Source organism: Chiroxiphia lanceolata, chromosome Z (assembly GCF_009829145.1).
Source record: "Chiroxiphia lanceolata isolate bChiLan1 chromosome Z, bChiLan1.pri, whole genome shotgun sequence".
Lineage (NCBI taxonomy): Eukaryota > Metazoa > Chordata > Aves > Passeriformes > Pipridae > Chiroxiphia > Chiroxiphia lanceolata.
This window is the reverse complement of record NC_045671.1, coordinates 62,106,898-62,130,166: the sequence shown is the minus strand read 5'-3', so window position 1 is coordinate 62,130,166 and position 23,269 is coordinate 62,106,898. Positions and strand designations below refer to the sequence as shown.

The following is a 23,269-nucleotide window of genomic DNA, read 5'->3' as shown; positions in this document are numbered from 1 at the left end:
TCTTCCTTACAGAAGAGAAAGGGAATGATATTTGTCACTGTTATCTCTGGAACAGCTTCCACATTTTCTGTAAAAAATACTGCATTTTAACAGAGTTTGTTCCATAATGCTTTCCAAGAAATTCTCCTCATCTGTCTTGGACAAGCTTCTCCAGAAGGATTCCCAGGGTAAATAATCTGCAGGGATTGATGGTACAAAAAAACCTTTTCTTCATCATTACTCCTTCTCAAAGGAAAAAATTAAAACAGGTGTGAGAGATAAAAGAGAAAGGAAGTTCCATTTGAAAGCTGCCCCCAGAGTAGCAAAAGTAGTAGAATTAAATACTTCCCTGATGTTTGCATAGTCCTTTGCGAAAGACATGTCACCCCGCAGAAGAATTTAAATAGGCATTTCCTAGAGTTGTGAATTCCTGGCAGGTTTCATCCTGTTTCTTTTAAGTTTAAGGAGGGACTATGAGGGGAGGAAAGTGATCAAAAAGAGGTGAGGGAAGGTAGGGTGGAGATGCAAGAGACCAGATCACTCAAAAAATTGGCCTTTTGTTCTTGCAGTACCGTGTCTTGCAGGCGAGTTCTCTCGTACAGGTTTGACACCTTGCTACCCTTGTCCCAGAGACTACTATCAACCAGACCCAGGAAAGTCCTACTGCTTGTCTTGCCCCTTTTATGGAACAACTACTGTCATTGGTGCCAGATCCATCACAGATTGTTCAAGTAAGCCAAATTATCTCTGCTGGATAAAGTGAATAAATGGATAATATAAGGAGAGCCATCAGTGGTCTTAACAGAAAGCATCCCACTTACTCTCTTCTCTCTTCACAAATGTAGACCTTTGATTCCAACCAGTGAAGTTCACAGCTGGTTCTGCCTACTGATCATACCCAGGCTCAATAAACAGAGTATACATTTGCAGAAAATGAGTGTGTGTGTACACTGTATGTATATATATATATATATATATATACTGTAGAGAGATATATATAAATATACACTAATATCTGTATACATGCATGTATCTGTTTATAAAAATGTATAAATTTTTCATATGTACACACATGTGTTTATATATAAACACATATATGTTTTAGAAATGTATGTCCTTACAAATACATATTTGTGTAACAGTACTGTAAAGTTTGCTTTTTATTCCCACAAATTCACTTTTTTGCAGCATATCTTTAGATGCATTTCTAACATGCACTCATGGAATAGGGACCTTGCCATACAGTGTCATTAACAGTACTTTCATATCTTTCTTCTTTAGGTTTTGGCTCTACTTTTTCAGCAGCTGAGGAAAGTGTAATGATGGTACCAGCCTTTCCAGAAAATATCAGCAAACAGTACAAAGTCAGCAGTCAGGTAAGGACAAGTGTTATTTATCAGTGCTATCTCGAATGAAAGAAAAAGTGCTTTATGCAGCAGTGAATGACTAAGACCTTTTCTAATGTCATTGTTTTGCTGACAATATTTCCTGAAGAGATGGAAGCAATGGTTTAGGGGGGAACACTCAAACTCTCTTCATAATCATAGAAATACTTTCATTGAACAGGGGAGGTGGCATCAGCTGTTGTCAATATTTAATTTTGGAATTAAAGCCTTTACCTGATTAATGAAATATTTATTACACTTGTAAACTACACAGAAGAGATTCAGCCAATATATAAAAATTAGGTTGACTGTACTCAGTCATCTGAGGTCTTCCATATGCTGAATCCCAGAAACTGCTACCAATCATCTAAATCTCAGTTGTAAAATCTTGAGTTTACATATACTAACATACACTTGAGAAGAGGCAAACAGAGCTCCCTTCTACTGTGAGTACCCCCTTTGAAACACAGGCAAATCCTTGTGTGAAACTACTCTAATGACAATGTTTGCCAGAGATACCTCCCACCATCTCACCCTCAGTGTGTAACCCTTGACAAGGCTGTTTTGATTGAGTCTAAAATTGGGATATTCTGTAAACAGGAGCAAAGTTGACTCATGATAAATTTGGCCTGAACCATTGTATAACATAGGGACCGATGACAAACTTATCTCCTGTTGTTTTAGTTGATCATTTACTCAAGGGCTTTGATGCATTCAGGTTTGCTACAATAGAAGAAATAATGCCACACAGTGAAGTTCTGTGCCAGCTGACCTGATGGCCAGTAGCAGGAAATGACTAGCTGATGTTAAAGGAGGCAAAGTGGAAAATTCACAAATAAAGGATATCTTAATATAAAATATTAAGAATCATAGCTAAGAAAGTTATGAGGGAATAACTGTGACAGTCACATTTTACTGGTTAAAAGGTAATTTTAAAAGAATGTTTCAGATGTGTGGCATTTTTCTGTACGAATAAAAAAGAATAGTTGGTGTGCTGCAGAGACAAAGAGGAAGAAGTAGAAGTTAGTGCTGGTGACTTTTTTATCCCATCTTTCCAAAGTGACTATAGGGTGTACAGTTTAATTTTGTGCCACCTTTACTGTAATTATATCATTCATGCCTCTGACAGGTCTTTCATGAATGTTTTCTGGAACCATGCCACAATAATGGGACATGCAAGCAATTGGGAAGTGGATATATCTGCATATGCCCACTTGGATATACAGGTAAAAAATTGAGAAGCAGGTGGAGTACCTAGTATGTCTCAATGCCTTTAACATGAGCAAGTGTAAAGGAGCAAAACATTTCAATATAACCTAACTAATTGGAATATCCATCATATATTTAGAATACATATTAAGAAAGTAAATACTTCTTCATGTTCTTGCTGAATTATCTTGTATTTAGCAGAAATGATTTTGAATGGGATTTCTTTTAATGGAGTTAGTGCATTTGAAAATCCTATCACTTGCCAATATTTGTGATTAACAAAAGCTGGAAATTTGCACTCTAGACGGAAAACTCCACTTGTACTTGTACTGTGCCTGTACTTCTTTTTGGTGTTGGCTTCCCAGTTTCTTCAAAGCAAACAGATGTCTCTTAATTCGGCTGTTATCAAGCCTACTTGTGATAGATATTAAGTGCCACTCTCTGGAACTGATCAATCTGTTGCCAAACATGCATCACACCTTTCTAATAACATTTTGCCTCAGGTCTGTTAAAACACAAACTAATAAGAAGATAATAAACATTGAGTAGTCATGACATCTCTGTTTCTGAACAATTTCAAATTTCGCCTCCCTATTCTGAATCCTTTATTTTGTGTTCCAGGCTTGAAATGTGAAACACAAGTTGATGAGTGTAAATCATCTCCTTGTCGAAACAATGGAATGTGTAAAGATGGCATTGGGACCTTTGTTTGCCATTGTCAACCAGGCTATTCAGGTAATTTCACTTCATAGCTTTTTTTCAAACAGGCATTGTTTCTGTGCCAAGTAGATAACACAAAACACAAGTTCTGTATAATTCCACACCCATGGAATTATAACAGGAAAACAGTCTGATCTACAGGTTAGAGTAGGGTTCTACTGCATGTCAATAGATTTTGAAATAAAAGGATGAGCATTTGAGGCTGGGGGGGTGTATGTATGCTTCTCTTTTGTGGCATTTCCGGTCTGAAAAAAGGAATAAAGTGTAGAGAAATAGTAAACACTCATAGGGAAAGTGCTTGCGAGACTGAGTGTGGCCTGACTAGACAAAACATTTATGCAGTTGCTTTACTGCTTCCCTACAAATAAGTGAGGGGGCTTTTGCTTATATTTTTTCTCAGTGTTTTTAACTGTCAGCTGCATGTACATTGAAGGTATTGAAATCTATGGTGAAACTAATGCTTGAGTACTTTGCCAAAACAGCACCTAATTTTTTAAATCTTGAAATAAACTATCAAGGAGATAATTTTGTGTGATTAAAAAAAAAAAGACTTTCTGTTTTCCACCAGAAATAGTCTCCGTCATTGTCCACGTTTATGGCTATGTATTTATCGACAGCAGCACCAGCTGGATTGTTTGTTAAACTTTATAAAGAGACACCATGGACTTTGCCTCTTTCGCATCCCAGCATCTAAATAACACAGAGAATCTCTGTAGGTGTTTGCAGTAAAGCAGTCAATGATGGAACTTTTTCATCTGCTCTCAGTGGCCTTTGTTATGCCAGCAGTATGGTGTTCTGTTTTCCACATCCAGTCTCTCAGCATGCAGACAGTGACTATGTCTTGATCATGCCTTGTAATCCTTGCTGTTTGAAGGTCTCTTGTGTGAGGAAGACATAAATGAATGTAGCTCCAGTCCGTGTTTGAATGGAGCCCACTGTGTTGATGGCAAGAACGGTTACCACTGCACTTGTGCAAAAGGATTCACAGGTACACCTTGTTTTGTTTAAGTCAGCCTTTGCTCTTTCTGACAAAACAATGTCTTCCTACCCTGCCCAAACTATTTCCATCTCATTGCTATATAGCAATATATTTATTTTATATATATATATATATATATATAAAATGTTGATATGGATGTACTAGATTCCTTACATCCATCTAATCTGTCAGAGTTTCTGTAGTGTAAAAGTGGCTTCAGAAGGATTTACTAAGTGCTAGGTCTTTTATTACTAATTTTGCCATGAACCTAATGTGAGATGTTGAGGAAAGAATAAAGACATTCACATGGGTTCTAATTGTTGGTTTTAATTTTATTTTAAAAGAAAAATAACAATAGACAAGATGGTCTATATTAAAACTACTCCCAATCCCCGTACTTGGCTTCCTTCTGCTTTCATACATTCCTGTAACAAATGCACGTATCTGTTAGCATGTTGCCAAAGAGCTCAGTTTCTTCATTCTTCAGTGATTGTAACATAGAGCTTCTTTCACATCAGAAATCCCAGAATTCTGGCCTTCACATCTCTCCTTAGAGTTAACGTTTCAGCCAAATATCTTCTGTAGCAGATTTAGTTGCTCCAAATAGTTCCTCAGGTGATTTTCTAATTCAGCCCAAATTACTCACATAATGGTCAAGATACATTTAAATTCCTCACAATTTGCTATGTGTTAATTTCTATAACTGCAAAGATGGTTCCGGAATTCTTCTATGTCCACTTAACAGTCCTTGAAAATGAGAGATGGGTTAGTAATTTTCTTTTTTAAATTGATTCAAGCCAAAGCTATTTATTCTTTTTTTCTCAGGTGCTCACTGTGAAATGGAGGTCAATGAATGCCTTTCAAACCCATGTCTTAATAGGGCTATTTGTGAAGATCGAGTTGGCAGTTTCTCCTGCAAGTGCCTCCCAGGTTTTACTGGTGTCTTGTGTGAAAGAAACATTGATGAGTGTCTCAGCAGACCCTGTAGGAATGGAGCTACGTGCAGAGATGGTATAAACAGCTTCAGGTGAAAAACAGATGATTAATGTAATACAATGTGGAAAGTCAGACAGATTGTGGTGTTTCAGACTTCTCAGATTTCAGCAAGCCTTTTGGTAGCCTGATCCGATATAAGTGGTCCCCTTATGAATATTAAAAGAGATTTTAAAAGACAAGAAAATATATAATAATGTCTTCACTCTTAAAAAATTCCAAGGTAGATGGCAAAGAAAATATACAGAGTTTGGAATGTAAGCATGATAGGACTGCATGGTTTTAATATTGATCTTCCAAAAGAATTCCATGTTCCTAAACTTCAAGGGCTTATTTTGCTTTCCATGAGAACAATAGGTGATGACCAGATGACCAGTTGTGTATCTGGTAATACTACATTTCTATAGCTTGGGAAGACCTGCACATGTTGAGACTATACAGGTTAAAGTACAAACACCAATGGTAGCTTCCAAATATTTATTTTTATGTTTTAGGGTACCTGAACTCAGATCAGAAGTGGCAAATACCAATAGCAGTGTCATATCCTAGATCACTGTATAGATAGGTGGTCCAGCTGTTAATGTCTGGGTTAAATAACTCTTTCCCTCCCCATATCCCCAGAAGTTTTGGTGCTTTTTAAGTGCCTTGGTTTTCAAAGTAGCAGAGGTTTCGGTGCCTTTTTATACTGCCTTGTGTATCTGCCTGAAAAGTCAAATACTGGTTGATTTTTTTTTTCATTATATGCCACTCCCATTGGCAGATCTGGCCTCATGGCCAGAATTCCTTGTTATGATGGCTGCCACCTTTGAAGTGTGCTTCTCTTCCTCTGTAGGTGTCTGTGTGTGACAGGGTACACAGGACCAAACTGTGAAGTGAACATCAACGACTGTGACTCCAGTCCCTGCTTAAACCAAGCCACCTGTGTGGATGCCTTGAACTCGTACGTTTGTAAATGTCCCCCTGGCTTTACAGGCAGCAGGTGTGAAACAGGTACAAAGGACTAAGTCTCAGACAAAGGTGGCTTGACTAAGTCTCTGCACAAGACTTGCACTGGCTGGGCTGATTTCATACGGCTTCCCCCGAAAAGCAGCTAGGATGGTGGGACTGAGGGGCTGAGTGAAGCCTGTGTGACTGCAGTGTTAAGTGTAATTGCAGACAAGTAACAGCATGTGTGCAGTGCCATTTCTCTTTTCTAAAGCTTGGCTTTATCATTTTAATACCCAGTAGGTCTATCAAATTTAATTTGTATTTGCTGTGTCTATCTGAGTTAATTGTCTCTTTCTGTTTCTTGTATTTTGTGTAGGGCTTTGCATCACATTGTTAGTGTGTGGTAGTTTTAGCTTTAGAAGTCCTAAAGGCATCAAGTTCCCTACAGGCAAAAAATTCCCTGTGGTTAGGCAAAATGGGTCACACCTAGTGCAACTTCTTGGGGAATGCCAGAGGCATTTGAACTACAAAGCTCAAATCCATTTGTCTTCTAGCCACTCCATGAAAATTATAAATAGTTATAATAGTTGCTGGTGAGTCTTTAAACAGAAGTGGAAGAAACCATGTTGATTTTACGGAGACAGTAGAGGACACTCAGGTCATTTACATCTGCCATCCTATGTCAACCCAACTTTCAATAGAGCTCCACTTGACAACATTTACATGTAGCATCCTTGTAAAGGGTGTCACTCTGCACTGAACAGCAGCACAGAGTGCTGTTCCAGTAAGTTCAGAACAGGAAAAATCTTGGGTTGTTTTGCTGGATTATTTTTTTTTTTTGAATCTTGACTCTCATGAATTAAATGGAACCAGCTGATCACACCTCTTTAGGTTATTGGATGGTAGTGGGATGTGTCATTTCTTTGATAGAGGAAAGCAAGTTTCATGTTCATTGTTAGATAGTCAGCTTCTTTTCCAGTTGTTTATCTTCAAACACTGTGTTTTCTAGCCTTGGAAAGCTCTATGTGCTGGCTGATGTTAGACTGCCAAACATTCTTTCTAGCTCTGATCAATTTAAAGTGAATAGTTTTTGTAGATGGACTGTGTTCCATTTTATTGCGTTTTCTTAGTCTCCATTTGATTATCTTTCCAGATTTGCAGGAATGTTGCTCTGAAAACTCTTTGTCTGTTGCAGAACAGTCCTCTGGTTTCAATCTTGATTTTGAAGTCTCTGGTATCTATGGATACGTCATGCTTGATGGTGTTTTACCATCTCTTGGTGACATCACCTGTACATTCTGGATGAAATCCACTGACACCACAAACTATGGGACTCCCATTTCTTATGCAGTGGAGAATGGAAGTGATAATGCATTTCTTCTGACTGATTACAATGGGTAAATCACATTTCTACTTTTCTGTACCTTACAGATGTCTTGAATTAATAAAGAAAATACAGTACAGAAGTCTGAATATCAGCTTTGCCTACTTTGGCATAGAAAAATCTGCATCCAAACTCCATAGCTGAAGTTGTCTCTTTGTTTTGTTTTTCTCCTCACTTTGTTCCCTTTACTTTTTGCCCAATAGAAGACTAATGGTGAGAAAGCAGTGAATTTAGAAAACATGATATTCTTTTGTCTGAACTACATTCACTTCATATTTAAATGATTCATTGAGACAATTAATGGATTGAATTGGAGCTCAACACTCAGAGTACTTGTAGCATGACTCTGAGCATGACTTGTATTTGTACAAAAGCAGAGTATGACTTATAGCATGACTCCAAACTCAACCAGCTGGTTCAAGAATCCACTGTGCAGCCATGACTTGAGTCTTAATATTTTGGTACAAAAGCGCATTACTTATATCGTCATGCTTTACGTGTGGTAACCATACCTTCCAAGTCCTCTGAGACAGAGATATCTTGTATGATGATCTTTCAAGAGAGATTTCTTATATGGTATAGACTCAGTTACCTTGTTAGGCAACTAACATTTCTTTGAGTCACGTGAGACAGACCATGCTTTTAAAGTTGCTGCATGCAGCTGAGTGTGCCTTCATCTGCCTTCCATGTAGCTGGGTTCTTTATGTGAATGGGAAAGAGAAGATAACAGACTGTCCTTCAGTGAATGATGGTAACTGGCATCACATTGCGGTCACATGGACATGCAGGGACGGGGCGTGGAAGGTGTACATTGATGGAAAACTGTCCGATGGAGGCAGTGGACTCTCTGTTGGATCAAAAATCCCTGGTATGCTTTATTTATATTATAGCAGATCTGTTGCCTTCATTCTTTTTTTGTTGCAGAATTTGCCATGCTTGCAAGAAAATGTTTATTTTGGGGTTTTTTTATATCTTCACGTTTTCAGCATTTACGCAGGGCTCATGTTTGCTGTTCTTGTTTGTGAGGACAGTTCCCCTCACTCAGCATCACTGAAGACGAAGTGCATATTTCTAGGGTAAACTAGTAGGTGACTTGTTTTATGGATGACAGAGTTTAGTCCACAAAGGAACCTGTGCTGAGTTGGTTCTGGAGCGGCTTTGTGAGAAAAAGTTTCTCACACAGCAAAATTAAATTTAACTGGAATCTCCCTTACAAATGTGTGTGCAGAGTTATTTGATTTTGCCTTCTCCTATTCCTTTCAGACATCTTTTTAAAGTTATGTTTGCGTTTTTTTCTATCATTTTTTTCCTAGGCAGTTTTGCTATTTTATTGTTTCTTATGGTCAGTGGTCTTTACAGTAATATCGGAAAGAAGTGCCTTCAGCATTGAAGAGCTGTAAAAGGCCTGGCATCCTATGGCTGCAAAGAGATTTTGTTTTCATAGTGTTTGCATGTTGCCACCACCCAAATTTACATATAGTTTCAAAAAACTACCCATCTTCAAATAAAAAATAAAATATTGAAGCATTTTAGTCCATGTACCTTATACTTGCTCTTGTCCTTCACAATTACATCGGCATTATCTCCAGAGACAATACCTGAGGAAGTGTGCTGTCTCTGTTACTTTTTGACCATGTCCAGATTCCCTACGATATACAAAATGCATGTCCACATGCTACTGGTCGATGAGAGGAAATTTAACTTGTATGTCATGTCGGAGCACTGAGTGTATAATCACTAGTGTGCTTCTGAGAGTATGTAATCGCATTTGATCTGTATGATTTGTAAGTTTTTGTTCAAAGTGGGAAGTGCAAGGTAGCACTGTAAAGTATGCCACCTGCTCCAAACTGCATTTTGCATTGCTGCATAGTATGTTTCAAATGCTGAGCTAGAAGTGCTGTCTTAGAGCCAATATCTTTCCCAAAGCAGCCACGGGAAGTTTCTGCTCTCACATGTATTTCACAGTCACTTCCAAATTATATTCACTTTCCTCAGTCTAGTATAAGGCTTCCCAGAGGTTTACTGAGAGAGTTTGTTGAAGGTGGCTGGTCTTCTTCACTGCAAAATCCTAGTAATACAGAGTAGCAAAAGTTTTGTTTTGCTTAGTTTTTAATCTTCCTGTGAGATCCCTGCTATAAGTCTTCATTTCCTATTCCTGTTTAAATTCTGAATTTAGGTGGTGGTGCACTTGTACTGGGTCAAGAGCAAGATCAGAAAGGAGAAGGATTCAACCCAGCCGAATCTTTTGTGGGCTCTATCAGCCAGCTCAACATTTGGGACCATGTACTTTCTCCACAGCAGGTAAATCCTTAACTGCAGTGTTCGGGTTCAGGGCCCTGAGTGTGGGTGAATATTTGAAAAAGCATCGCAAGTTAGCATATTGGATAGACCCCTGCACCCACAGAAGTCAGTGGGGACCAGATGGAACTCTGGCTTAGAGTAGTAAGATTAGTGTAGTAAGTAGAGTAGCTCTGAGCAAAACTAGGTCTGAGTTGCCTTCTATTTTGACCAAGCCTTTCTGTAGTATGTGGCTTTGAAACAGAAAGCAAGACATGCACAAAATCCAACAGTCCTGCTAGAAGAGAGAGAAAAACTTAATGAAACAAGCTAAGTGCTTGTTTTACAGATTACAGTTCCCTAATCCTGCTTTGTGAAGGCAGTGGTAAAACTTCAGAGGGGAGACATCAGAATTTCTGTCAGTGCATTAGACACTATTAAAAAGCTGAGCTATTTAGTACCAGGAAAGTCTGAATGGGCAGGATAACTGAATATTGGGCTACATTTATTCAGGTACCAAAAATAAAGGCATGGCAGCACTAAACTTCCACTGAGTTAAGAAATTAGTATAGATCAAAAGATGTCTGCAAGGACAGTGATCCCTCAACTTTTCTGGGAGATAAGCTTCAGTGTTCAGTTATCCCCATAGTGGGATTTGTTTCTTTATATCTAGTTGGCACCTCCCACTTGCATTTATGAGTGCTTGTTGTTTCCCACACTGCACTGCTGTGAAGAACCTGACTCTAATCTATCTGACCTGATTACCTTCCTCTGTGTACGGGGAGATGAGGTATCTCCACAGCAGTTTCTGCTCTAGGCTGAACCAGCAAATGTTCCATCCCATCCATGGCTTTCTTGCAGTGCAGAGCCCAAAATGTAATGTAGTACTCCAAATGTGATCTAATAAGCACTGAGAAGGAATAATCACCTTCTTGGTTTTCTGGTTGTAACCACGTTCACACAGCCAAGCATGCTGTTGGTCCACAGCTGGCCAGTTCTCAGCTCACTGTCTGCCAGAGGCCCTAAGTCCTTTTCCACAGAGCTGCTCCTGCTCCTGCCTTTCCCCAGCCTATATTGTTCAGAGGTTTTTCCTTCCCATTTTTTGTTGTTGAATTTCCTAAAGTCTGGATTGACCCTTTACTCCAACCTGTCAAAGTCCCTACAGATGCAAGTCTGACCTTGAGCTGACTGGGCCTCTCAGGTTGATGTTACGTGCAAACCTGATGGCAGTGTGCTCCATCACCACTTCCTGGTCATTAGTATTTCAGTCCTGAAGGTCAGGGGTGTTAAACTGTTGGTAACACTTGAACAGCAAGGACTAGCGTTCAAAGTTGGAGGCATTTCTTGGGAGAAGGATCTTTGATTTAAAAGGTTTTACTCTTCTTCTGGTGTTTTTTTAAAGGTTTTACCATTATTTGGTGGTTTATAGCTCTTTGTTATCCATACTCCAAACAAGAAATAATAATGTGAACAGAAAACAGAAGTAAAGCAGAATCTCGGCTTCCAGCATCCAGATATGTCCTCTCTTTCTCTCTCTTTTTCTTTGCTACTTTGACTCTCTGCTAAGTTCAGAACTACCCTAACATCTTCTACGTGCTTTGCTTTTGGGGTCACCAACTGTTGCATTGCCAAGTCGGATCTTCAAGTTTTTGTTCACCAGCAATTTTGAAGCTGATAAGCATACATGTGATTTTACAGGACACACTGGTGAAGAGTTTTAAGTATGATTTTCTGAGACTTTCTCAGTAGTCACCTGTCTTTAATGACAGACTTGATTAAATTCCCATTTGCTTCAGATGCAATACAGTTAGGATGAGAAAGAAAATCCTGCCCTTCATTTATGTTATCCATATTACTCATCTAAAAAGACAGATGTGACACCAAACAGGAAGCCGAGCCAAATAAACTTCTTATAAAATTTTTACCTCATTCATTTCAGAGATTGGGATAGTAAATCACTATAATTATCTGTTATCATCAGTTTTATTCTGGCCAGCTGGAACTATTCACTAAGTCTTACCTTCCTATTTTCAGTCATAAGGGAAAGCAGGGTGAGAGAGTATGTTGCCTAATGAATGAGGTGGAGGCGGAATCCAGTCTTTAAGATTTTTCATTGTGTAATTTTGTTGTTCATCCAGTAGCACACCATTGTGTCGTGAGTTACTCATCCACTAGCACATTAGTTCTCTATAGGTAAACCAGCAGTCTGGTTGTTTTGTTGTTGAATAGACAGAAATAGGAACATGGTTTGTCTATAGGGGACTGTAAGGTCCTTTCTGACCCTCCATCATATGCCTTGGAAGGGCTGATTCCCAAACTTGCTTTTCCCATGCTGTAAATTTTTCCATGTGGATTCCTTGCAGTTTGTTTGCAGCCCTTGGCTTAAGTGGTTTCCATCAGCACATATGGCTGTAGTGAGATCTTTGAAATGGCCTCAGAATAAACAGAGCACATTGGTTTCTTCTCCAGCTATGCTGACTCTAGAAGAGTCTGTTCTGCCTCACTGAGTTCAGAGTAGGGGCAACACGAGAACAAATCACTCTGAAGTTCATGATTTACCGTCCTTTTTCAGAAGGATAGACAGTATAGCACATTATTCTTGGTAGTTGATTTCATCCACTGTAAACTTGACAGAAGCCAGTCACCCGTCTGAGAAAGGCAGTTTCCCGACTGAACTGTGCACACCTGTGCTTTCTAACCAGCTGGCTATGCCCTGAAGCCATGCTGCATGTATTGTCTGAGTAGCCTGGCTGTGCTGAGATATACACAGTCCACTGGACTGCTCATCTTTGCTCTTCTTAATTCGTTTTTTCACACTACTGAAGGAAACATTCCTTCCTCCCTGCCAGAAAGTTACTGGAATGACCTTCCAGGGGAAAAGAGCCAAAGAGTAGGAAGTATTCTCAGTAGCCTAATTAGTAATGTGTTCTCTTAACTGAATAACCATCTCTTCTCCATAGACCACTTCTCTCTTTGATATTTTAAAAGAAGAGGAAATTCTTAATTATCCCTCCAGTGCACATTTTTCTTCCTCGGGGCATGTATGGGGTTTTTTCAGCAGTTCCTTAGCTGAGATATGACTGTGTCTGCCCTGTTAGGCAGAAACATAATGGGAAGCACTGTGCCAATAATACATACACCTTAGTCCCAGTAACCTTATAGGGCTATTTTTCCTTTCTGTTCCTGAAGTTACACTGAACAAAGGCAATGCAGAGTGAATTCCAAGCCCTGGTCTTTCATTTGCAGTTTTAAAATACTTCCATGTAGCAGAATTCTCCCTGAGCATACAGTGGAACTAAACAGCCTTCTATTTTATAAATGTTGGAGTTTGGACGCCTGAGTTCTTTTTGAGGGACTGCTATGGAATATTTCTATGACATCCCAACACTAGGAGTCTCTCTGCATGTTTTTACTATTGCACATAGCTTAAACTAGTGTCTGAATAATTTAAAAGTGCTTTGTCACCTGGGATTGTAGTCCCCAAGTTTCTTCTGTTGGTGGCCAGATAGAAATATAATGATGTTACTATGTTTAATGGATTATCAAAGTCACTGTGAAGTAGAAATATTTTTACCTTACTGATTTTTTTTTGTTTTCATCAAAATACAGTAATGAAACAGCTGAAGAATTCCCATTGACATTTCAGTTTCTTGTAATAAGAATGCAAAAGAAACCCCTTGTGGTGCCATTGAAGGAGTTCTGTTTTAAATGGAAAACTTTTCCATCAAATGCATATGACCACATCTCTCAAGATATTAATCTGCTGCTGACTTAACAGGATGTTCTTTTCCTTCTCCTAGCCTTAGTTTGCCTGTGTAGTTCCTGTTTAGTACACGGTTAGTTATGGCCCTGTCATGCTTTGGTTGAAGTCAGTGCCAATGCTGCTGTTAGGTGTGAGCAGGCCTTGCCTGCAGTATTTTAGAGAGCCTAATGCATTCAATTCACAAAATTTGGAAACAACAAATTACTTTATCAAGCTGTTCCTTTTGTGGTGCAGTGCTAGCAGAGTCTTCAGAATGCATATCTTCCCATTAAGTTCCTTTTGGCTCCTATTTGACATTTTCCTTCAGATAGATAAGTGTTCTCTTATCAGACAGTGCATTCTCATTTCTATCTGTTTCTGTGACGTAGATGTGTTTTTCTTTTACACTAACAGATGCAATTGTGTCTCAAGAACTGAGTTGCATTCCTTGCTCGTATGTCAAGTAGTGCTTAAGGTAGTGACTCAGTATGGCCACAGCTGGATGGCTTATAAGTACGAATAATAAGTACTTCAGCCAGGAACCTCTTGTGCTAGAAAGGATGAACATTACTCATGATTTGTTCTAGTGTTGCATGCACACATGAAAGGAATATTTTTTTACTTTTCTTTGCTATGCTGTCCTTAAACATCACCTAATCAACTGTTTTAAATCCATAGGTAAAATCTCTGGCAACATCCTGTCCAGAAGAACTGCAAAAAGGAAATGTACTAGCCTGGCCAGATTTCCTGCCAGGAGTTGTTGGAAGAGTGAAGATAGATTACAAGAGTATATTTTGTGCTGGTTAGAACTTTACTTCCTAGAACCCTTTCTTTTTTCTGAACAATATTATAAGACTCTTCTATAAAAGAGTTCCACTGTGCTAGCTTGAAGCCTTTGCCCTAGCCTTCAGTAAATTACTTTGATAATTTGACAGTTAGAACATGCAGTTGTTCGTTCCTCAAATTCCAGGGTTTTGTAACAAAAGTTCATTGAAATCTCTGATGGAGATTTATTGCTTCCTGAATTGAGATGAGGAAAGAGTAAAGACGGTGTTGGGTCAGAAAAAAAGTTTTTCATGCCTTTTATTCTAAAAATAATTGGATCGTATTAAAATACCTACTGCCTCCTCCCTTCTTTTCCTGCAGATTCCTTTTCTGATGTTGTATGTTGATGACACTCAAAACCCTTTGGACCCAAGCGGAATATAGCATGCCTAATACTTCCTAGAGCTCTTTCCTTGATAAACTTATACAGGATCAAACAATCAGATAACAAATTTATTCATTCAGCACATATCTGTATCTCTCACTGTATGCATATATTTTGTCCACAGACTGTCCATCTTTGCAAGGATCCATACCACATCTGCGGGCCTCTTCTGCTGATTTAAAGCCAGGGTCAAAAGTGAGCCTTTCCTGTGATCCAGGCTTCCAAATAGTGGGAAACTCTGTTCAATACTGCCTTAACCTGGGACAGTGGACACGGCCTTTTCCCCGCTGTGAAAGTGAGTTGTCTCAGTGGGTTGACACGATTAGGTAACCCTAACTTTTATTTGGACCCTGTTATTATTCATGGCCTGTTTATTTCTGCAGCTATCATGCACTTGAATCATCCATGTTACATCTAATACATGTATGCTTAAAACTAAACTCATGTTTTACTGAGTAGAAACTATATCACAATCAGATTCATACATGTTTTTCAGTCAATTTCTAATGCTCAGGACAGAAATGAGCGCATTTGCATCAGCAATCTGATACTCACAGCTTTCCTCCCCAGCGGCATCAGGATGTGGAAGATGCACAGGAAGTGCTAGAATTTCTATGGGATTTTTAAATCTCACTGAGAATATCTGATTTGAAGTAGAAGCCTTGACTTTAGTATGTTATGAACTAATTTCTTTAAAGGCAGGAGACTTAGAAGTACTCCAAGACTTACAGTATTTCTTCTAAGGAACTGGGCTGTGTGCATTCAGTTTGCCAAGTTTCTTTTGATTCTATGGTTCCTGCTCTTGTCTTCTCCTTTCCCTTGTTTTTCCTCTGCTGTGACTGCACTTGTGACTGCAGTTGCATGTGTTGGACCTGATTACATTTTTCATTTCAGCAGAATAATAAATTAGCTCTAGAAGTAGGTATTGCATGATCCCAGAATTTATACACGGTTTGGAGAAAATCGTCAAATCTGTTAAAAATGCCTTTAAATTAGTTTGATCGAAATTTGATGTGATTTTAATGTCTTCTTCTTTATTCAGTTGTTCATAGCACAAGTCCATGCTCTTTCTCATGTTCTGCATAAAGAATAGTGTGCCTGTGAGGATTTACCCAAAAACAAGTCCTGCTGGGCAGAAGGAAGGTTCACTGGCAGAGACAGCTTTGCACTTTCTTGGGGTGTGATCAAGGACAAGCCACCAGAATCCTGTTAGTGTTTCTGTTTTCTCTGTATTGGGGCAGACAGTTGAGCTCAGGGGGTTGACAGGCCACAAACATGCTGAGTGAATGAAGGCCAGACTTACCCACTGGCCTTTCCTTTCAGACTATTCCACAAGTACCTGACGAGTGAAAGTTGGTTGAAGATACCTATTTCCTTCACAAGCAACTACAGGCTTTATAGTGGACTGTGTGGTACTTAAAAAGTACTGACTAAATCAGGCTCAATGTAATCACTGTCTTCACCCACCAGGATCCTTTTCCTCTTCCTGCTACCAAAGGCTCACAAAACCACAGATTCCTGACAGCCCATCTTCATTACAGGCTTTTCAGCTCTATTCCTCTGCAGCAAGCACTTGGCTTCCATTACCACAGGCTTTAAATGATTCACAGTGTCTTTGCACACAGCTAGGGAACAACGAGTTACTATAATCCATTTAGTTACAAAGATGAGTAGTGTAGCTGTTGGAATAAATTCATATCATCTCAATTGGGATGCACAGCAGCAGCTCTGCTAGAACAAGTAGCAGCCTCTGGCAGGCAGGTACAGGAGTGTCTTCTGCTGGCACAACTGAGATCAGAAGGGCTTATTTACTTTAGTCAATCAAAGTGATGCCGAGGGTTGTATGTGAGGTCAGTTCCAATATCTCCATTGTTCATGCATTACCTGGTCTCAGGCCAGTACTGTAACCTCTTACCTACTGTTAGCTACTTTTGCTACTTTCGAACGCAGTAACACTAAGCTTGCTTTTCAATTAAGGGAAATAACAGCAGCCTCCATGAAGGCTAACTTACTTTTCATTTTCCCTTAAAGCTCACCAAGGATCACTGACTGTTAGAACTGTCCTATATCTGAACGGCATCTGCTCAGACCTCAGTCACAAATGTCTCTCCTCCAGAGCTATCAAAACTCTCTTAGCAGGAGCTAAAGAGTCCTGCTAAGTCTCTTATTGACAAGTGCCCACAAAACAAGACCCTCCACCAGACTTGGAACCAATTAGCTACCTCAGGAAAGGACTGAGGCCTCTTGCCAATGGGATTCCATAGCTGCAGAGGAAAAATATCTGGCAGTGGCTCTCATGTGGAATTATTCTGAAGTTAATCTGTGTTTGCTGTGCTAATATCTGTGCTCTCTTTTCGCTCGTGTTGCAGGAATCAGCTGTGGAGTGCCTCCAACTTTAGAAAACGGATTTTATTCAGCTGAGGACTTTTTTGCTGGCAGTACTGTTACCTATCACTGCAACAGTGGCTACTATTTGTTGGGTGACTCTAGGATGTTGTGCCTGGATAATGGAAGCTGGAACAGCATTTCACCATCTTGCCTTGGTGAGATGTGCCGTACATTTAGCTGCATGCAGTGATGATCTTGCACTTCTCCTGTGCTGTTAGGTTTGAGTGGGAATTCATTCTGAAATTGCAAAGACTTACCAGAGTCACAGAATCATACTCCAAAATACTAACTTTTCTGAAATGCCATGCTCAGCATTATGTGAAACCAAAATTGCATTCTGACACCTTTGTCCATCCTCTTGCATGCCACATACCCTACATTTATGAAATATATACTTAGTAAGGCAGCATTGCACTCCCAGCCTCTCTGCTTCCACATCTTGCAGTCCTTGCATTCTGTGCTTATGACCTGTGCATTTCACCATGCTTCAGCATGTTGTCAGTGTCCCGTGCTCTTTGAACAGGTTCTTTTAGATGTTTCACATATGGAAGTTGTAGTATTTAGTATCAAATTTACTCACTTGAAGATAGTTGATACTAGGATAGTTGATTATAGGATTTGTGATTAAAGAGAGTGATACTAAATGTACTGTATAACATAATGGAAATAAATGCAAGTTACGCTTGACATAATACAGTAATCGCAATACACAGTTCAGTCACAATTCCAGTGTGTTTCCCACTATCAAGCTCTATAATATGTTCACTATCATGACATTGCACATCACCAGTAGCTGGGAATGAATGTGTGGGTTAAAGTCAACTCAAGCTCATTGCTAGTTGTCTGGATTTACATTTCATGTTGACCTGAGCCACATATTCAGTTGCCCCCACAATGCATATCTGGCTAACTCAGGAAGACAGTCACACTCTTTTGATGAGCTCAAGGAGAAGCACTTACACCACCAGTTGATGCACTCAACTGATGATAGCTGTTTACCTAAAAGAAAGGCCACCTTCCTGTCCCCTTAGTCCCTGAGCTTCATGGGCAGATCACCTTTGCTGAAGTCCTCTGAGCCTTCTTTCCATTGTGGGGGTTTATCGGTCAGTCACACGCCTGTCAGGAAGCAGCTGCAGCATTGAGAGGGCTGGGAGTGCCCTCATGGACACAGGTCACATAGTTGCCATGCTGTAACTTACCTGCTGGTGAGCCGGGCCTGACATACCAAGTGCAGTGGTACAAGCTGAAAGGTGAGACAGACTGGCATGGTACTGTGTACAGGGGATTAGGTGTCACTGGTCTTACAGGGCCATGTCTCCAGCAGATCCTTGCTGGAATCCACTAGCTAGTTGAGTGAATTGCTGCTGTCTTAGTCATGCTTGAAATGGAAGTTGCACAGTAAAAGCCTGGCAAGATGGGTGTTTGATTTGACTTAATTCTGTGTAGGTATAGCACCTAATTTTTTCAGTCTAGACAAGAGAAATAAAAATGTCAACAGGGTTTTTTCTGTCAAAATTCACTTTGGAGTAGGTTCCATTTGTTTTCATAGCATCCTGTCCACTGGCACTCCTTCAGAACCTGCAAACAGATCATCCAGACTGTTGTTACTCTCTGCTGTTCTCCTTTGCATTTTATCCCAGGACCTAAAGAAGAGCAAGTTCAGATTAGGTGCCACAAGGCTGTCAGAATAGTTCAACCTCTATGCAGTAGGAGGCACCATGTTCAGACTGCTTGCCTTGTCTCTCATAAAGCATAATGGGAAAATGAAAACAAGAGTGGCTTTGGCACCCTGATCCACTTTTACCTTTCTGATTCACACTTTAGGCAGGTGCTAACAAAGCCTCGTACACCTATGCCCTGGAGCATTCCTTTTGCTCTGTTATGGGTCTGATTCACAGTGTACTTCTACTTCATTGCCTTAGAAGACATTACAGAAGAAGCAGTCATTCCAGTTCTGCTGGGGTAGCACTTTGCATTCTCCTGGTGCTTGTGTAATTGGCAATTGATATTAATGTGCAGTTGTCATCCTGCATGTCAGAAAGAAACTCCTTTTCTTTTCAGAACATTGTTGTGTTCTTTTCATGCTGGTCAGACTCATTCAGCAGTAAAGAATACACACACCAATTCAGCAATTGTGCCGCTTTTTTAACCAAGTTACCTGGTTTTGCTGCAAATTGGCAAAGAACCCAGGCTGTATGTCTGCATGGTATGTTTATATCAACAGGTGTCCTCTAGCAGGTCACGTAGATGAAGAATTGTTCTAACAGTCTCATATATATAAAGACTAATCCCTGGTGCCAGCACTTTTCAGTTAGATACTTTGAAACTGACTCTTTGCAATGTTGACCCAGTGTTTACATAGTTTACATACTAAGGACGTCTCTTTACAGTTAAGATCAAAAGCTGATATGAGGTATTCTGGAGAGAGGGTTTTTTTGGTTGTTGGTTTTGTTTTGATTTGGGGTTTTATTCTGTACCATATCAAACCACATGGATCATTAATCATCAATTGTCATTTTTAGGCACTACTATCATGTAAATAGTTATTTATAATAACTAATGTATTTTGAACTCATTTTAACTTTTCTGGCAACTGCAGGCACTTCTTATGCCTAAATGCAATGCTCTTCAGCAAAGATGGGGCTCTAATATTTTTTGTTCAGAATGTTGATATATACAGGATTTCCCAAGCAAGTGTTTAATGCAGAAATCCTCCCTCATAGTGTCTGTCCAGACTACTAGTAACAATAGTTACAATATCTGTTCTTTTGCAGTTTGGAAACTTGATACTTTTTGTGGCAGTGCTTACTGAAAGTTAATAAGTTTTATCTTTAATTTTCTCATGCTTGATGATACTGTATAGTAAGTTATAATTAAAGTTATAATGTAACTATAGTAAGTTATAAATATTTATTTAAATATTAAATCTTTTTACCAATGGATAAAAAATGTGATTGCAGTATGAATGATTTTTAATTATACTAAAGTAATTCCTTTTGATAGCGAGACAAATTTAAAGCAAATATTTATTACAAATAACACACATCTTTTTTGTTGTGGGTTTGTTTTTGGGTTTTTTTAGATGTTGATGAATGCGCTGTTGGATCAGACTGCGACGAGCATGCATCTTGTCTCAACACAAATGGATCCTATATTTGCACTTGCATCCCTCCTTACACAGGAGATGGTAAAAAGTGTGCAGGTATGGGAAAGAAAAACGTCAGGCTAACCTTTCCAAGGTTCTGTATAGGCCAGTATCCTGCCTCCCACTATGGAAGACAGTTGCCAGGAATTGATGTCTAGGACATGCTCTCATGTCCAGGTCGCTTTGGACTGGATGAGGCTGTGATGAAGTGTCTCCTTTTGTTTTTTTGAGAACTCATCTCTCCATACAGACAGAGATGTCACTGAGATCTGCTCCAAGACATACACACCTGCTAAATGTTCTTGCACATGGAGCACAAGACCTGGGAAGGCCACAATGTGTCACTTCTCAAGAGCAGACCTGTGCAGTGAAGAAATGTTTTAATACAGGCATCTGAGTAGGTCTAGAGCTGCTTGTGAAAATATTAAACAAGATAATTTGGATGAAGACAACAAGACAGTGGCATGGGTTGAAGTAAAAGGTAGCTGAGCTGATTTCTTGTTTAGAAATGGACATGCCGAAATGGGCTTTCCCTCACAGAGGGAAAAATTGCTGTGAGATGTGTTTGCTTCTAACAGTGAACGCAAACTGAGTTACAGAGGGCTCTTCCATGTCAAGATCAGCTTACTTGCATGAGTCTTCAGTGTTTGTCACTTACATATAGAACAGAGAAAAGCTGGTAAGGCTGTAAACTACTTAGGAGTGTTTTCCATGTGCTTTTGCCTTCCTACTTTCAGAAAATTCCCAAGGATATGTCCTGCAATTTGTTTATAAAACCTGACACTTAATTATATTAATCATTGTTTCTCTCTTCCTCAGAACCAATAAAGTGCCATAATCCGGGAAATCCAGAGCATGGCCATTTGTATGGGGACACTCACAGTGTTGGCAGTGAAGTAACGTTTTCCTGCAAAGAAGGATTTCAGCTGACAGGGGTGACAAAACTTACATGCCTGGAGTCCGGAGAGTGGAGCCACCCAATACCATATTGTGAAGGTGTGGTTCCTGGGGAGAATGCATATTGTAATGTGACTCTTTAGAAAGATGGAAGAGGGAAAGTAGTTGTGTAGAGCCTTTAGAGACCATGGCAGCTTATGAGAAACCCTGTCTTAGCAGATCGGGGTCTCAGTGAAGTCTGTGTTGTCTTAAGAGGTGTAAGCACAGTTGTCATATTTGTAGTGGTACTCTCTTATGCAGATTCACCATTGTGACAAAGTTATAGACTCATTTTAATGCAAGCGTTAAAAGTATATTTCTTCTCCACCCAGCCTCTCATTTTCAAGGAACTTGTGGGAACTTAATGACTTAAAGATCATTACCTGTTTTTCAGTGCATAAAAAGCATTCAGAAAGGACAGGATGGTGCATGTACATATTCATGGTGTAATTGCAGAAATTGTTTTTTTAGAAAACCAGAATAAATGAGGTAAAGCAATAGGATAAGATGAAGAGGTGACAGAGACTGTGTCAAAAAAACCCAAAAAAACCCCAATTGGTTACTTTGTCAGTAGAGAGGGGTGGATATGGAGTCTTTTGAGAGTTAAGCATATGATTTGTAAAGCAGTTATAACTAGCTGCTTCCAATTAGTTCAATCTCTCAGTAAGGTGAAGTCAGATAAAGAGTCCTAAATGTCGTTTATAGCTTAATCAAGAAGTCAGTGTTGCCTAGGGCTTTACACCTCTTCAAACCTACTTAGGGAAAACAAAGCAGATCCTGATTTTCTGTTCTTTTGTATTTGTATTGTATCAACCTCTCTTGTATTCCCATCTTTTTAAAGCTATATCCTGTGGTGCTCCAGTTATTCCAGAGAACAGTGCCATTTTCGGCTCAAATTTTACATACCACAGTAAAGTGGTGTACAGGTAGGAATTCAGTATGTTTGAAGTGCTGTGTTAATAACTGATTGAGAATGTGGCAGCAAATACGAGTATGGCTGAATTGGGAGAAGGATCAAAATGAAGGAGAGGAGCAAGATGGGATTAAAGTAATAGAAAGACATTTGGTTATAGCTGTGCCTTTTCATTAGCAGAGCTAAATGTTAACTCTAGTACTACTTTTCTATGTCCTGCAGAGAAAGGTGGTTTATGCAGGTGTGGATGAAGAGAGAAAAGGAATGACTGATAACGTTGTGCATAAAAGGCTCTGTGTTTGATAGCACTTCTTTTTTTCCTAACTCAGATGCAATGATGGGTACAACTTAGTGGGCGAGAAGGAAATTCTGTGCCTTGCTAGTGGCGTTTGGAATCATCCTCCCCCCTCCTGTGAAATGGTGACGTGCCCTAGTCCCCAGGATATCAGCAATGGAAAATACATTCTCAGTGGCACAGCCTACCTTTCCTCTGTGTCATACACCTGTGACAATGGATACAGGTAAATGCAGGAACATTCCTGAGCCAAATACAGGCAGCATGCTTGCAAGAAGCTCTACCTTATGTCTGAGAGAGACAAAACTGGTATTGCTCAGGAAGATAAAATACTAAAACAGAATTGAAAAAGACTTCTTTATATCTTGAAGGTACTTTCTGTATTTTATCCTGAATTGGTGCAATTCTGAAAAGTCACTCAGGAATTGCTATATGCATATATATGTAATGCTTGCATTTTATCATCAAGCTCAGAAAAAAATTTTGAATATTCAGAAAAATAGTTGTCATAATTCTTGAAAGTTCTCATTTGTCTTTAAAGATCATCATACCCCTAGTGCTGTAGTGCACATCCAATATTATTTTTGATATTCTTTTACAATACCTTTTATGAAGAAACCTTCTGGAAGTTACTAATTCACTCCTTGAACTCTTAGTAGTAGTAATTTATTCTAGGCTTTTATTCTGTTTTACATTTGTAAGCAATTATATTGAAAACACTTTTTTAGTATGCTGCAATTAAAAATTAATACAGTAATGCTATATCCAAGGATGTGACTCTAAGTAT

General features: G+C 39.3%; 1 protein-coding gene across 1 annotated transcript in view; it reads left to right on the top strand.

Moving 5' to 3' along the window:
• SVEP1 (sushi, von Willebrand factor type A, EGF and pentraxin domain containing 1) overlaps positions 1–23,269 on the top strand; it is a 122,821-nt gene that overhangs the window by 66,683 nt on the left and 32,869 nt on the right. Inside the window, exons 19-35 of the mRNA XM_032676112.1 lie at positions 549–710; positions 1,261–1,355; positions 2,494–2,590; positions 3,195–3,308; positions 4,168–4,281; positions 5,098–5,299; positions 6,098–6,255; positions 7,388–7,589; positions 8,269–8,444; positions 9,753–9,877; positions 14,274–14,397; positions 14,930–15,100; positions 17,175–17,348; positions 20,276–20,395; positions 21,158–21,334; positions 22,116–22,200; positions 22,517–22,708. Of these exons, the coding sequence (XP_032532003.1) occupies positions 549–710; positions 1,261–1,355; positions 2,494–2,590; positions 3,195–3,308; positions 4,168–4,281; positions 5,098–5,299; positions 6,098–6,255; positions 7,388–7,589; positions 8,269–8,444; positions 9,753–9,877; positions 14,274–14,397; positions 14,930–15,100; positions 17,175–17,348; positions 20,276–20,395; positions 21,158–21,334; positions 22,116–22,200; positions 22,517–22,708 (2,488 nt within the window). The remainder of the gene's footprint in view (positions 1–548; positions 711–1,260; positions 1,356–2,493; positions 2,591–3,194; positions 3,309–4,167; positions 4,282–5,097; positions 5,300–6,097; positions 6,256–7,387; positions 7,590–8,268; positions 8,445–9,752; positions 9,878–14,273; positions 14,398–14,929; positions 15,101–17,174; positions 17,349–20,275; positions 20,396–21,157; positions 21,335–22,115; positions 22,201–22,516; positions 22,709–23,269) is intronic.